Source organism: Tiliqua scincoides, chromosome 2, assembly GCF_035046505.1.
Source record: "Tiliqua scincoides isolate rTilSci1 chromosome 2, rTilSci1.hap2, whole genome shotgun sequence".
NCBI classification, from domain to species: Eukaryota; Metazoa; Chordata; class Lepidosauria; order Squamata; family Scincidae; genus Tiliqua; species Tiliqua scincoides.
In genome coordinates this window covers 101,696,815-101,712,942 of record NC_089822.1, presented here as the reverse complement: position 1 = coordinate 101,712,942, position 16,128 = coordinate 101,696,815, and the positions used below count along the sequence as shown (strand labels likewise).

The 16,128-nt window shown below is 43.2% G+C and overlaps 2 protein-coding genes across 3 annotated transcripts in view; both read left to right on the top strand.

Moving 5' to 3' along the window:
• Window positions 1-4,983, top strand: part of CASP2 (caspase 2) — a 32,454-nt gene extending 27,471 nt beyond the window's left edge. For both annotated transcript variants that reach the window (XM_066616582.1, XM_066616581.1), the window contains exon 11: window positions 2,547-4,983. In XM_066616582.1, coding sequence (XP_066472679.1) covers window positions 2,547-2,687 — 141 coding nt within the window. In that variant the 3' untranslated portion in view covers window positions 2,688-4,983. The remainder of the gene's footprint in view (window positions 1-2,546) is intronic.
• Window positions 4,984-7,868: 2,885 nt separating this feature from the next.
• The window catches only part of CLCN1 (chloride voltage-gated channel 1), a 100,030-nt gene continuing 91,770 nt past the window's right edge, over window positions 7,869-16,128 (top strand). The window contains 3 exon segments of the mRNA XM_066612646.1: window positions 7,869-8,021; window positions 8,023-8,086; window positions 8,089-8,306. Coding sequence (XP_066468743.1) covers window positions 7,869-8,021; window positions 8,023-8,086; window positions 8,089-8,306 — 435 coding nt within the window.

Genomic DNA, 16,128 nt, shown 5'->3' with positions numbered 1-16,128 from the left:
GCAAAGGTCAGAGTCCAGTTCCAGTCCACAGATGCCAAGTAAATCAGTCCCATCAATCAGAGTTGCCAAATCAGAGTCCAGAGCCAATAAGCCAAGTTACAGTCCAAGGTCAGGTTCCAGGTAGGTCAGTCAAATCCGTCAGGGTATCCAAGTCCAAAGCCAAAGTCCAGTCACAATCCACAGTCAGATTCCAAATTCAATAAGCCAAGTCAGTCTCCTCTCCTCTCCTTCCTTCAAAACCCACCAACCCTTTCTGCCTCAGGTGCTCCTTATATCCCTGAGGGGCCTATTGCCTTCCAGTGGCTGCAGCTGTGCAGCACACTCTGCTGGATGCCCAGGCCTTACCCTTAAAGGGGCCACTGCTGACACCACATCTACCTCCTCGCCAGTTCTTCCAGATTCCAATACCGAAGGCACTGGGAGAAGCCAAAGAACAATGCAGAGATAGAGGGCTGTTGTAGCCGAATCTGAAGCAGATCAAAAGTAAGTCCCATAATATTCAATGGGGCTTGCTCCCAGGAAAGTGTGCATGTGATTGTAGCCCTAGTCTCCACAGCAACCCCTCCAGCCAAAGTTAACCTTTTATTCTCCTTCTGGGAAAAAAGTCTGGCAGCGCTCAAGGCTCCCATTTAAAACAAGTAAGTCTCCTTCACTTTAGCAGACCCATTCTATTTTGCAAATGCTTGGCAGAGGTCTGTTTTTTTTAAAACTCCAGGATATAATTCTCATTTCCATTTGAAACAAAGTCCAAGGCTGCAATTCAGTGCACCATTACTTAAGAATAACAGCCACTTTAAGCAATGGATCTACTTCTGAGTAAATCTGGTGGCAACTGTGTAGCTGTGCTCGCTCATGCTCATCCCTTGTTGCTTGTCTCTCCTCTGTGAACTGAATTGCACACTCACAGTTGGTGCATAGTGAAAATCGCTCTGTCCAATTCTTAGATTTCCTTCCCATTTTTTATTCAGGGTTGACCCAAAGTGTTAACTTGGTATGGGTTAATGCAGGGCTTTTCAAACTGGGGCGTTGTGATGCCCCAGCCTGTGGGCCCTGGCCTCTGCCCCCTTAAGGGGCGGAGGCAGCAGCACGATCCCCAGGATCTTGCCCAAGCCTCCTGCAGCCTCCCCGTGTTGCGGGGAGCCCGGTGCGAACCTTTGGCAGGGCTCCCTGCAGCAGTGAAAGTGAAAGCGGAGCAATCACGCTCCACTTCCGCTTTAGCAATCCTGGGGAATATCTGGCACTGTTTCGAGGGCTGGAAAAAACAACATTTAAATATATTAGAGATGAAACTTGGATGAATAAATAAATGAATGGGCTCAAATTTCCAGTATTTCTCCAAGCACCAGCAGAAATAAAGTACACACTTAAATGGACTCCCATTCCCCCACCTCCCAAGCGGCTTACTTAAATATACAGGAGTAAATATCTCAGAACCAGCACATCATAGGTAACACCCAAAACACCCTGACCCCCAGAAGGCCTTCAGAGGGCACAAAAAATTCCAGTTTTTCAGGAAAACCAGTTTTTAGGTCCTCAGAACACCCTCCAAATATGACCAGAACACAGTTCTGGTTGTGTTCGGTCAAGTGGGACAGAGGCTTGCAGGGGGCCAGAGGCTGGCCATGGGTTGGTTAGAGGCTTGCAGCAGGCTGCCTCTGGCCCCTGGGCTGGGGTTTGGAGACCCCTGGGCTAGACTACAAAATTGTTATCCATTCAATAAAGTTATTTGGAAATTCAAACTAAATCAGTATAGCAAAAACAAATTTCCCTTTCACCATATCAAAGACTTTTTCTTCATCTAATGACAAAAAAGACAAATCTCTTGCCTTCTGAAACTACTAAATCAACCCCCAATCTAAGATTATCATTACCTTGTTTTCTTTCTATAAATCCCATCTAATCAACATTTACCAGAATTCCAATAACACATCTAGAGCTGTGTATAATTCCTCTAACAGACCAATCCTAACCTGTGCTGGTAAGTGCCAGGTCACAATGGCCTGTGGTGTATCCAGTGCAAGTTAGGAGCAGACTGGAGGTTGCCTTGGGTTAAGGGGATACTTTCCCCCTTGCCCTGTGTAACACCCCAGTTTGCCCTATGGGGCTACTCAGATCTGCCCCAGCTATTTAGCTGGCACAAATTCAAGCAGCCCTTGTAGGGCAGCCCAGGCTGGGAGTGGGGGTGGCATGAACTGCAACCACTGATCCCCCCCCAGGCCCAATCCCCCCCCCATTCTGCTTTCTACCCCCTGTGCTGCCCAGCACAATCTTACCTTCTCCACCCTGCACAGGATAGGGATCCAGTGCCAGCAGGCCGGCATATGTGATTGTGCTGGCATGGCTAACTCTCGAGTTGGATTCTTTGTGACACTCAAAAGCTAGTGCAGAGGGCTTACGCTAGCTGAGTTCCAGGTTTGGATTGGTCTGTAGGGGATAACTTCAGTAATATATTGGCACCAAGATGGAAATTTTCCAAAAAATATGGCATGTGTTTGTATGAGACAGTCTCTAAGGTGGTGTTTTGCCTTTTTGAATCTCCCTCTTAGGTGAACAGATTGATCAAGCACCGAGAAGGCCATGCCCCTGGCACAGAGTTCCACCGTTGCAAGGAGATGTCAGAGTATTGTAGCACACTTTGTCGGAATCTTTATCTGTTCCCGGGCTTTTTTCCTGAAAATGAAACCTGACACCCTTATCTAAGAGCAATTCTTGGTGTGATTTCCACGCCAAGTCTGTGATTACCCCAAGATTGAAGATTGGCATCCCTGAGGAATTCAGGGCTGGTGTTCTCTTATGACATTTTGTACCAGTTGTGAAACTTATCTATTGCAGAAAGTTAACTGATGAGCTATTGTATATGGTCACGGCTCTGTTGTTGTAGTTTTGTTCTGGTATTACTGGGGAATTTCTCCTTGATGTGAGCCATCTTGAGCTGTGTGGAAGGGCAGCACCTGAATGATTTTAAGTAAATAATGATTGGATAGGCCAACTTCCTTATTTTCTCTGCAAGCTTCACTTGATATTGCTCTCAGACAGAATCTGTTCGTACCTACAACCTAGTTAAAGGTTTATAATTTTATAATTTTAGTTTCTTGTTTATGTGCCAGAAGTTGAGAGAGATGAGGACAATGTTAATGATTACTGATCTTTGGGCATTTGTACCAAACAGGAATGTTAAAAACCATTCATGGTGCTTAAAAAAATGAAAACAATTTTTGTTTTTTTGTTTTTTTAAATATATGTATATACATACATATTTTATAAATTAACTTTTATACTTTTAAGAAAAATTCACATCCTTCTGTTTGGTTGTCCTTGAAGCTGGCAAATAGCTAATAGAGCTGAAAAGAGACCCTTACCAGGTTAATGTTAATGGTTGTACATCTGTCAGCAAAATCCCCTAATGCTGTTATAGAAACTGCAGTTTCTGTTTTGTTGAAAACTGTTGTTTTTGCTTGCTGTTCTAACCATATATTTTCCACTAGGAAATGGAGAACTATAGGGAGAAGCATTTGTTTCTAAGTTCTAGAAATGGATTTCCAATTTATGAGATGTTTCTGAAACCACTAAATCAACCCCCAATCTAAGATTATCATTACCTTGTTTTCTTTTCTTTTCTGAAATCAAAAACTGTTTTGTTTCAGTTTCAGCATAGCTATTTCATGATCCCAAAGGTTAGTCTAACATAGCAAACCATATGATGACTTGCAGATCTGCAGTTTTATTTCGAGGACGATTGCTTATTCCTTCTTCTGCTTGCTGTGCTCTTTGTTCACTCCTCCCATCACTCTATGTTACTAGCTCCCACCTACCAGCATTCAGCTTGAGTGCTTGTGTGATTCTGATCCTTCCATCACCACCTAGCTGCAAAGGGCCAACAGCCTTTTACGTGTGAAGGACAAACATGCTGTTGGAGGGTTTCTGTTTATCAGGCAGTACTAACAGCAAACGTAGTTTGAGGTCTCCCGCCTATAAAAGTCTGAGAGTGTACAGAGGCAATTTTTCAATTCTCCAGGGAACAAATATTACTTGCCCTAAGTCAATGAAGCAATTTCTCCTATCTAGAACCCATAGTGGGAAGTGGGGAGAAGCAGAATTTTGAAAAAGACAGTCTTTTTCAGAATCTAATTCTGCATAATTTTCTCCCATGCCATACATGCCATCTTGTTTAAGGAACTATTTTGAGAAACAGAGGCCATATTGGTTTCATGTATATGTGTGACAGTTTATTTCAGTTGTATAAAAACCCAGTCACCAGTTGCCGTAGGTGCTTAAAAATAATTGGGCTTAGTGAATGGCACCTGGGTTGCTGCAGTGGTCAGGAAATAGGATTCTCCTCCTGTCTTGCTCTTAAGTTCTTCATATGTTTTTCTGCATAAAATATCTGATCCCAATGTGTCTTAAATTTTTTTTACTTTTGCCTTACTACATGCCAGTAAATCTGTAGCCAAGTACTGTGTGCCTATGCCAACTTCCTTTAAAATGTATTAGCTACCCTTTCACCTTCATTATTCCCTTTTGCCCAAGATTTTGTAAAATATTTTTATAGGATTTTGATATATAAATATATATTTTTAAAGCAAATATGTTAGGAAAAGAGAGGCAGAATAATTTAGGGAGAGGCCAGAAGGCTAAGCATCTCTGGGGTTTTTTTGGGGGGGGAGGGGGTTGCCCAGTGAATATGAAGACTCTCTTCTCCCACTCTACAGCTGAACTTGGGGAGATGGACTGTGCCAGAGCTGTGTAAGAGCCATTTTGGTGGCAATGCACAGCTTTCTCTTGAGCTCAGGATTGTAATTTGAGAGTTCTTTTATTTGGTAAAAATAGAAAAACATAGATGTTCTCTCCACAAATCGGTGCTTGCTGACTGTGTTAATGCAGCTGTTTCCTCTTTGTTTGGAAAAGGAGAGCCCAGATCTTTATCACTGCCACTTTTGATAATAAACCTTTGCATATTGACTGCCTCCATGTGCCAAAATAAAGTGATCTCTTTCTAAGGAGAGTGTCTGTTATTTCTTGTGCTGCTTGGCCTGTCTCTAGATCAGTGGTGTAATTTCCTTGCAGAAATATGCCTCCTAAGATGAAGAACCCTGATATAGCAGGATTTCGTTTTGTGCCAATACCTAAAACATTCAACATATTTTTTTAATATTTTACTTGTACCTGTTCACATTTTTAAAAAATACACTGGCTGAATAAGAAAAGATCCCTTCTGGGAGGGAGTGGGAGGAAAGCTGCAGAGTTTTGTCTGCATCTCACTCCCTTCAGAGAAGGTACCACAGACACCAATGAGGAGGTGTGACTGTGGAATAAAGTGCCTCTATAGCAGTTCCTTATTTTTGCCCTCCTCCAATTCATGTTCCCCCCAGTGTAGTTTCCTTTTTCTATTGTTGCATTGTATTTTATATTTTTTTACTCTTGTATATTGTATTATTTATTTATTTATTTTTAAATCTATAAATTGTAAGCTGCCATGAGCATCTGCTTTCTGCAGAAGAAAGGTGGGGTAGAAATTTTTTAAATAAATAAATAAAAATAGTTCAAAGTTAGGATAGAGCTGTGAGGGAGCCTTTGTTTTGAAAGAAGAGTCCACCTTAAAGTTAATGATGTATGTTCATAGAGCATTCTGAAACATCCCCATAGTTAATTTTGCATTGAATTTGTTAGATTTTGCAGGGAATGCAAAAGTGCAGGACACCGAGTGTGGTGCACTAACTGAAAAGATAAGGCTGGTTCAGAAGCTCCATGTGAAATATCCCCATGGATTGAGCCCTGTGTGGGACTGCATTAATTCTCCCCCTTTTTAAAACTTACTGTGCTTGTGTGAATTTACCACCAGGAATCTTAGCATCTGTCAACCTGCCTGCATGGGAACAGAATTTCATTTCACTGGACACAGGTATGTCCTGCACCTGCATAAAGGGTTTTGGAGCATTGAGTGCTGTTATTAAGCTTGAGAGGGGCCTTGCTCCAGTGCCTTACCCTTACTTTAGGCATGTCCTAACAGGATCTGAAGAGAAAATTCATCCACCTCAAAATTCCAGCGGGACTTATGGTCAGGGACTAGACTATTATATGTGTGGCAATGTATTCCAGTGGTGTAAAAAAACTAGGCACCTTGAAAGCAAAATGACTAGGGATTGTGTATTTTTTTTTAGTATGTGATGAACATAAAGTACATCATTCCATTTTTTAAAAGAAATTCAAGAGTAATTCAACCAACCTAGAAGAAATTCAACCAACCTAGAAACAGTTTGCTGTACCCGTGTTGTGCAGTTAGCAATCTATACATATCTGTTAGATAGGAATTCCAGGACTGTGCTAATCTGAGACAAGCCTTTCTTCTGTTTTTCTTTTATATTCAGAGAAGGCAAGAGAGAATTTAAAATACCAAATTTAAAGTGAGCATGCCAAACTTAAAATGTAAAAAATCAGATAATGTACCACTTTCAAATAAAGTAAGAATAATAATAGGTAAGCAGGTTATAATGGGAACATTCAAGGTAGAGTCCAAATACATTTTTATTTCAGCTAATGCTTGTGGCAAAACTGGAAAAATATATTGCAAAGGCATTGATGTTCTAGATTCTGTAAGAACTGGGAACAAAGGGACTTGCACAGCAGTATCTTGTTCTGGCTATTCACCTACTTAAAATAACTCATCAAAATTATTTGATAATATGTATAACAGACAACTGCAAAAGATTTTCAGTCAACAAATGTCATTTAACTAATCAGCTGCAGTTTTCCATGTTTTCTGCTTCATACTATGGACCATATTTGCTGTGGCCTATCTCTTATGGCTTCATACTGCATTTTGTCTTGGACTCAGTTAATGCTCACTCACAACACGATGTAAATTTAAAGCAAAGGGTTATACCCATACTTAGTCATGACAAGTCCTCTTGAAATCAGTGGAACTTAGACATGATTAAACAACAAGATATAACCAAAGGGCTACAAACCTGTATACACTTATTTGTGAAGAAGCCTCATTAACCCATTTCTGCATAGTCCACAGCTATACACATTTGATCCCTGTTGCATATATGCAATGTTGGGCTGAAATGGCTTAAGTTTAATACTAACTTCTGAGTAAACGTGCATATAGTTGCTTTGAAAGAGTATAAAAGTAAAGCAATGAAAATATTGCTTCATTGTCAATATTTCTCAGCACCTTCCTAATGAATCTTTTTCCATCAGTCAACAACAAAAAGAGGTCTGCAATAAATGTGGTATCTATCTAGCCCCTGAAATGAGTTATTTATTAATCGGACATATGGGGCAAAGCTGGTGTGTGCCTGAAATTTCTACAAGATAATGTTCAGAACCAATCTGAGTGTTTTCTACAAGTACTATGCTACTTTCCAGAATCATGCCCTTTATAGGATGGCTCCAATGCAGTACTATAGAGTTCTTAAGACAGTTGTTGTAGTTCCAGGAGTTTCAGATGCATCTGATACTGTATATGTGACCACCTATGCAAGCCCAGGAAAGTAATGGGGTTTAGAATAGGTACTGGTCCTGTAGACTAGAATGAGAAATAATGCAACAACATAGAAGCTCCTATCTCAGCTCTGAACACATTAGCTTTACAATGAAATCCTGCTGACTTCATTGGAGGCTATTTGCAATGATAATTGTTGCCATAGTCTGGGAAGCCTGTGAGACTAAGGTTCCCTCAGGACACTGTTGAGAGTCTGTTAACTGGCACTAAAATATACAGAGCGCTGGATAACAGGTTGTAGTAGTGGTAATGTACATCAGCACCAACATGGACAAAGTTGATAGGACTGCTAGGGTATCCTCCCTTGATCCAGTAATTGTGGCAATTCCTCATTTTCATTCCTTTTTCATGCTTTTGGGTCATGCCATCACTCAAGGGTCAAACAAGCATCTTCCTGTTCCCATTTCGCACTCACACCCGTACTGTTTACCCTTCTCATTCTGGATTCATTGGCCTTGGACAGAAACAACCCTGCTAGAGCCAGGAGAGTGAAATTTTATCACCTTTTAATTTACCGGGTTGACTCAGTGCCAGGACAGCAGTTAAAGGTATTACAGCAGAGACAGAACTGCAGTGTCACAGCATGAAGAGAACAGGGGTCTCTGGTTACATCTCCCCCCCCCCCACCAGTAAGCAGTTAACCAAAACACTTGAACAACTTCTGTTGTGCCCCATGCCTGCAATGGGGAGACAGAAGGGAAGGTGCCTCCCCAGGGTTACCCAGTTTCCCCCCTCACAAACATTGGATATGACTGGGGACACTGCTCCAAAAAAGAAATTACAATATCAGCAGACAGTGGTGAGTACAGTGACGCGCTTGAATTGTTTGCTATCTCTCTCCTTCCTCTACGTAGATCACCAGTGTACCAAGCTGGGGAGTTCGCCATGGTTCCAAGCATTGCTAGAGTACCCACGCCTAAGAGCATGCTTTTCATTGTCCATGCACCACGCAACTACTATTGACCATAAATATGATCTTCCAGGTACAGAAAAATTATTTTGTTATTTTGAGGAGGGAAAGACAACTAGAGTTTCTTTCCCTTACTTAGTGATCTGAAAGGTGCATTTCCTCTAGCAGCAACTTGCAATTTGGTTTTTGCTTTTCTGAATTGGGAATTGAGATTGTTTGGGAGGAAAGGGAGGAGATGGTAATGAAAAAGTGCTTGGGGCTGAAGAAAAGGCCAGAAAATAAAAGGAGTGACTCCTGGCCCAGTTCATGGCTCTCTGTCTTTAAGAGTTGTCTAATCTTGGAGTTAAAAGTTGAGAAAATGTTACATCTGCACCAGGTTTGTGACCATCAGTTTGCATACTCAGAAAAATTGAATTTCTTATAATGTGTGATCACTGGTAGGAAGTGTATAATTCTGTTAACATATGTAATTTTAGCTTGCAGGCTGTTTGGAGCTTCTAGTCTAGGCTGTCAAAGAGCTAAATGTCCAGCTCCTCATTTCTGGATTCTGTTTTTATTTCTCTTATTTTGGAAGGTACCTTTGTTCCTGCATCAGGAGGACTTGTTCTTATAGGCAGTGCCTTAGCTGCTGCTGTTGTAGAGATGATCATTGCCAGTTGTTCGTATACTCAATTTTGTATCTGCTCATTTGTGTTTGGTTTTTTTTTCATATTTTTATACATCCCTTCCTCCAAGGAGCTCAGGATGGTGTATTGTTCCTTCCCTCCTTTTAATCCTCACAGCAGCCCTGTGAGGTAAGTGAGGCTGAGACATAGTGACTGGCCCAAGATCACTCAGGAAGCTGCATGACTGAGTGGGATTAGAACCTGGATCTTCCAGGCAGTAGCGTCACTAGGGTTTGCGTCACCCCGTGCGGGATGCCAGCGTGTCACCCCCCATGCAGTGGGCAGGGCAACACCCCAGGTGGTGGGCGTGGTGATGTACCATCACTCCACCCCACTGGTTTTTTGGCTGTACCTTTTGATAGAACAAAGATAGAGCACGTTCTGCATGAAATTACATATTGATTGGTATATAACATGATGGAATTATTCTTCCAAATTATGATTTTAGTGATTTTGGTCACTAGTGGTGTCACACCCTGCCCCCAGGGTGTCAACTTACTAACACCTTATTGCAGCAGTTCTCAAACTTTTAGCACTGGGACCCACTTTTTAGAATGACAATCTGTCCAAGACCCACCAGAAGTGATGTCATGGTGGAAGTGACATCAGGCAAATTAAAATAAATAAGTATAAATAATTAAAGTAAGGCAAATAATTAAATAAGCAGAAGTCGGCCCTGTTCCACCAAGTGAATTTCCTCTGCAGCCTGCCTGCAATAACAACCCCCCCTCAAACCAGTAAGGTTTTCAGCCCTATCCAGTGCCCAGTTCAATTTAAGAACTTCTGTTTAAACCAGATCACTGTCAGGATCCACCTGGCTTTGCAAGTCTCAAAAAGGTTCAGCTTATCAGCTGAAGCTTCTGTTTTGATCCTTTTTAGTGGGGGAGGGAGGCTGCCTTCTGGAGCACTTGTTTAGCTCCAGGTGCATAAGATCAGAACCATTCTGGTAGCCTTGCACTCTCCTTCACCTGATCTTCCACACCAGCCAAGGCACGTTTGCTTATTTGCGAGTAAACGCGACCGTGAGGCATAGTTTCGCTTTCCATAGGGCTCAATACATTCATCTGCTTGGAGGGAGGAACTTCCTTCTCAGGTGTTTTTTTTGGGCTGCATTCATTGGATTAGGACCATTCTGCTATCGTTGGATTCCTCTCGGCCTGCCCTTTACGATGCACTAAGGCAAGTTCGCCTACCCGCGAATAAATGCGCCATATAGCTCACTTTCACTTTCCATAGGGATCCATGCATTTTTTGTTCTCCAGTTTTTTGGCCATAACTTTTGATAGAAAGGAGATATTTCACTCTGATTTTTTGCATTGCATTCCGCTCGTTATTCCACATCCAACGGTATATAATATGATGGGGTTACTCCTAACCACCACAATTTTAGCGTGTCACCCCCAGTGTGCATCACCCCCCCAGTGCACGTCACCCGGTGTGGCCCTGCATCCCCAAAGTGACACCACTGCTTCCAGTTCTAATTATTCAGTAGTTGTAACCACTGAATATCTAAACCCACACAGAGATCTCTGGTTTTTTCTCCAGAGCTCATGTGGCTCTAAGAGAAATCTACAGCCCAAACAAGAAAGAGCAGAGTGCTAGGGAAAAAAAACTAACTGCTCAGCCCAGTCCCATTTACTCAGACAGATGGTGCCCCTCCAAGGTCTTGGGCAGAGACAGGTCCCTATCCCTGTGGCGTTTCTTTAATTACTCTAATTACAGCCCATTTCTTTCCCAGTTCAAAGAGACACTTGGCCAACAGAATGAGGCAAAGAGGCAAAGAAGGAAGGCCCATAGCCAAGGAGACAGACCAGGGACAGACCGCACTTGCTCCCAGTGTGGAAGGGATTGTCACTCCCGAATCAGCCTTTTCAGCCACACTAGACATTGTTCCAGAACCACCATTCAGAGCGCGATACCAGAGTCTTTCGAGACTGAAGGTTGCCAACAACAAGCCCATTACTTGTAGGAAACAACAGAGCAACTTATGGCACATAAAGCTAACGAAGAGACATAAAAACAATACATATTAGGAAACTTTAAAACACCAATGATAATGCAACATCAAACCCACATCTTTTAAATCAGGGGACAACTATGCATATGCAAAGCACATCTTCAGCCTCAGGTTATGGAAGACTTCTTGTGGCAAGTAGAATTGATTCTAATTTGAAACAGTGTCATCCTAGAAACACTTTTAAAGATGTTATTTCTCCTTTAGTAGGGCAGGAGCTTGAGCTAAATAGTCCAATGGATGCTTTCCTCCTGCTGCTCAGGAAATCCTTGATGCAGGTACAGAGTCATCTGCCCACTCTGCATGGGGTTGCACTCCCCATGCAGGAAAGGGTGCACAGTTTTGGAGTGCTCCTGGACTCCCAGCTCTCCCTGGAGAGCCAGATAGCACGGGTTGCTAGGGATGCGTTTGCCCAGCTTCATGAACTGTGCACTGACTGCAGCCATATGTGAGTTTATCAGACCTGACCACAATGGCCCATGCCTTAATGACTTCAAGATTGCATTATTATAACACGCTCTACGTGGGGCTGCCCTCAAACACATTTCAGAAGCTGCAATTAATGCAGACTGCACCGGCCCAGGAGGTTTGATTATGTTGGACTGCTGCTTTGGCAACTGCAGTGGCTGCCCATTCCTTTCTGGTCCTAATTCAAGGTGCTAGTATTGACTTTTAAAGCCCTTCACAGTTTGGGTCCAGGTTATTGGAGGACCGCCTTTTCCTATACATTCCAGCCCGCCCTCTTAGGTCATCTGAGGGGGCTCTCCTAAAAGAGCAGCTTTAATTCCAAGTTAGAGTGATGATGTGAAGGCATGCCTTCTCCATAGTGGCACCTCAACGATGGAATTCCCTAACAGGAAAATTAAGAACTACCCCCTCCCTCATGGCTTTCCAGCGAGGGCTCAAAACGTTTCTGTTTCGTCTGGTGTTTGGGTGACTGGTTGATGTCTGCCCTCTGTGCCTCTGTAATAGTGTTTTGATTCTCCTTCCTCTTTCTGGACCAAAGAGCCCCCCCCCAATTGGTTTTTATCATTTTTATTAATGATTTTGCTTATTGTTTTTATAAGTTGGCAACCTTCAGTCTCGGAAGACTATGGTATCGCGCTCTGGATGGTGGTTCTGGCACAGCGTCTAGTGTGGATTTTGTTATGGAACCTTGTAAGCCGCCTTGGGCATTTGCTTCGGCATGGGAAAGGCAGGATATAATTTTTTTAATAAATAAAAAATGTCCTACTCAGCGATATGAAGCAGGCGTCCTGCATGTGGTTCAATGCATACCCAGAGATTTTTGGTGTTGGGGGTGTCCTACTCATCTCATAGGGGACAGGAGAACTATGGAACGATGGTCAGCAGCACACCTTGGCAGAGAAGCTTTGTGAGTATAATAGAACTTCTGCACCCAAAAGAATTCTGGACCACAGTGCATGAAATGGAAACGATCCCAAAGTGGCCCTTATAAATTGGTTGAACTTCTGCAAGCAATTTTTAGTAATGCCAGTTGAAAGGTCTGAAAGAGACTGGCCTTAAGTCAGCATTCATGACCCAGCAATAACTCGAGACAGATTTATTGCATTACAGTTAATTCCAAATACAGTACCCAGAAAGGCAAGTTCAAGGCAGGGATAGTCAGTGCCACGGACATCGAGTTAGCAGTGCGATCCTATGGTATCTATTCAGAAGTAACTCCCACTGAGTTCAAAGAAAGGGTGTATAGGACTGCAGTCTCAGTTCGCTAAAAATTTAGCATGATCTATAACCCAAAGTACTTAGATTTAAATTTAATTCAATTTATCTCATTCAACAATTTTGCATACTTCAGTGTAATTGTAATGTGTGTCGGTTGGATTGTGTTGATTTCTTCCCCAGATTTTTTTGATATTAACAGCACAACACTTTGCATGTCTATTCAGAAGTAAGTTAAATGGGACTTACTCTCAGGTAAGCATATACAGCAGTGGTTCTCAAAATTTTAGCACCAGAACCCACTTTTAATAATGATAATCTGATCAGGACCCACTGGAAGTGATGTCATGACTGGAAGTGACATAATAAAGCAGTAAAATTTTTAACAATCCTAGGCTGCAATCCTACCCACACTTACTCAGGAGTCCCATTTACTATCATTGTTAAAAGCATATACATAGTAGCCTGTTAAAAGTACAGCCTGAATATAGTCACATGCCATGGCAGCATCAAGTCTAATATATTATAAATAAAATATTGAAATGAATGGGGACCCATCTGAAATGGGTTCACGACCCACTTAGTGGGTCCCAATCCACAGTTTGAGAAACACTGATATATAGGATTGCAGTTTGGCTGCCCAATCCTATGCATGTCTACTCTGAAGTAAGTCCCATTAGAGTCAATGGGGCTTACTGCCTGGAAAGTGTGGATAGGATTGGGCTGTAAATTAGGATTGCTCAACCCAAGAGGCAGTTCATGTGGCTGCTTGGAATGGCAGAAGGCTAATCAGGAACATCTTGTACAGGAAAAAGAGGGGGTAGTCGAGAAAACCTTTGTGGCAGGAAACATAATTTTCTACTCCCAGCATATGCATAGTACAAGATGGAGGTAGAGCCCAATGTTCATTGTCACCTAGGACAGCAAAATAGCTAGATCCAACCCTGCTGCATGCCCTTGAATCACTTCTCCATCTCCAGCTGGGCACAACATACAATGGACCACAGACCAAATAGGCCTCATCCACTTGCTGGCAGGCATCTCAAACTCAAAGGCTGACTGTCAAACTGTTTTAACTCCAAGTGGGTTGTATTATGAGTAATTCTGAAACTGACGATGAGTCTCAATGCCTCTTCCAATCTTAATGCCAAGGGATCTTTATTGAAACATTTCTACTCACATGTCTATTAAGATATTACTGGTATTTTCCCCATGTATACCTTTTTAAAAACCACGTAATTACAAAGCACCAAAAGCCAGCCTGCACATAATGCTCAACTGCTGTATTCTTTCCCCTGATGATTTTTGAAATACTGTACTATAGTTTCTTGAAAATAGCCCTGGAGATAGCAACTGGGAGTGGAAATAGTGGGACAGGGCGGCTTATCCAATCCCCTCTGTACTGTTTAGCTGCATAAAATCCCCACTTGACCTTTTAAGAAGTGACAGGGGAGTTTTTTGAGCTCCATGTCGCTGTACGCCACTATTATTTCAGAATTATCACCTCATCACATTGGCCACTCCCTTTGTCACATCCAAATTACAGGGCACTCTTTGCCCAATCTTAAAGACATTTGGAAGCATTAGCTGGCACCAAATACAGCAGCATGTGTTCAGCTATATTTCTCTTGGGGGTTGGGCACGTCACCAGTTCTGTCACTCCGAGGAATGGCAGCACTGAGTTCTCTCAATAGGTGGTGTAATGAATCCACATCAGATGCAACCAGCTGAGCTGCTTTCATATATAAATACGAGAATGGAAGCTACCTCAGTCAACCCAAAAGCCAAGTAGTACATTGCTCCTTATTCCAGAATGCAGTTGCTCTGTGTAACATAATTGAGGCCCATTATTCCAGAATACCATGCAGCTGACTCAGGGCCCAATCTTATCCCATTTTCCAGTGCTGGTGCATCTGTGCCAATGGGGTGTGCACTGCATCCTGTGGTGGAGGGGCAGTCACAGAGGCCCCATCAAGGTATGGGAACATGTATTCCCTTACCTCAGGGCTGCATTGCAGCTGCACCTGTGCTGGAAAGTTGGATAGGATTGGGCCCTCAGAGCCCAGTCCTGAGCTTGTCACATTCAGTGCGCCGGTGCTGGCGCTGAGTGTTGCAAACATGCTGTAAGGCATGCCCGTGACACTCAGTGCCGGATCAGTGCTGGAGCCAGTCCAGCACCAGTCCATGCTGAGCCTCGCACCAACCGCACGCCTGCTGCATGCTGCTCGGACAAGGGAAGAGCTCCAGGGGGTGAAGAGATTCATCAGGGCTGGAAGGGGGGGGGGAGATGTTCTGTGGAAGGGGGAAGGGTGAGGGGAGGGTGTTCAGGGGGAGGATGTGGAGCTCTGCTCCACCAGATACAGAACCCCATGTCGGGCGTTCTGGTCTGACACGCAGACTCAACTCTGCATTGGTAAAATAGCTGGCACAGACTTGAGAAATCCCATTGCAGGGCCTGCGCCCATGCCTGGGGGAAGGGGACGAATGTCACCTTTCCCCAAGGAGACTCCGGCAGCTGCCATGGACAAGGATGCCATGGACATAGGATGCAGTGACAGCCATTTTCACGCTGCTGCTCCTCTGAGTGCTGGGCAGCTCAAGATTGGACTGTCAGTCTCCAATCTGGAAATCCTGTATGTGAGTGAATAGTGAGCATGAACAGTATGAACATGCAGGGCATGCAGGGACACTCTACAGCTTAAAGTGCGACAAGGATGTTGACACCCACACATTCAATATCCTGCCTGGATTTCTCTTTTTCCCTTGATTGGGCCAAACTGGTTTTGATGTGGGAGGTGCGTGGTCAGAATTGTCCATGTTTTAAAAGAAACAGGAGTAGCAACAGGACGGATGGGGATGTCAGTTCAAGATTAAGCCATCTTCTTTGTGCTATTTTCCCAAACCTAATTGCACTCCCCCAGGCTACTAGTTGCTCTGCAACATCTATCATTCTGTTTAGGTGACAACAGCTGCACCTCACATTCTGGCACCTCATGCAGAAGCCCAGCAGGAAGGGAGAGAAACCACCTCTACATTTTTCTCTTGAATGAAATTGCATAGAAAAGGAGAGCTGTTATTTTCAATCCCATGCCTGCTAGATGAGGCAGGTGAGGATGGAGACTGGGGAGGGCCAATTGCCACCGGCAAGCAGGTGAGTGGATTTCAGGGGCTCTACCTCTGTCTGTAAGTCATCTGTCTGCTCTTTGGTTTATGCTCAACTTTACTTTATTATACTTCACTCCTCTGTCCAAAGAGGAGTGCTTTATAATTTGTATCATTGAGATTTTTCCTGGTCTTGTTTAAACATGAAATAATCAAATTACAACAAGTTGGTCTACCTCAGTGTTTC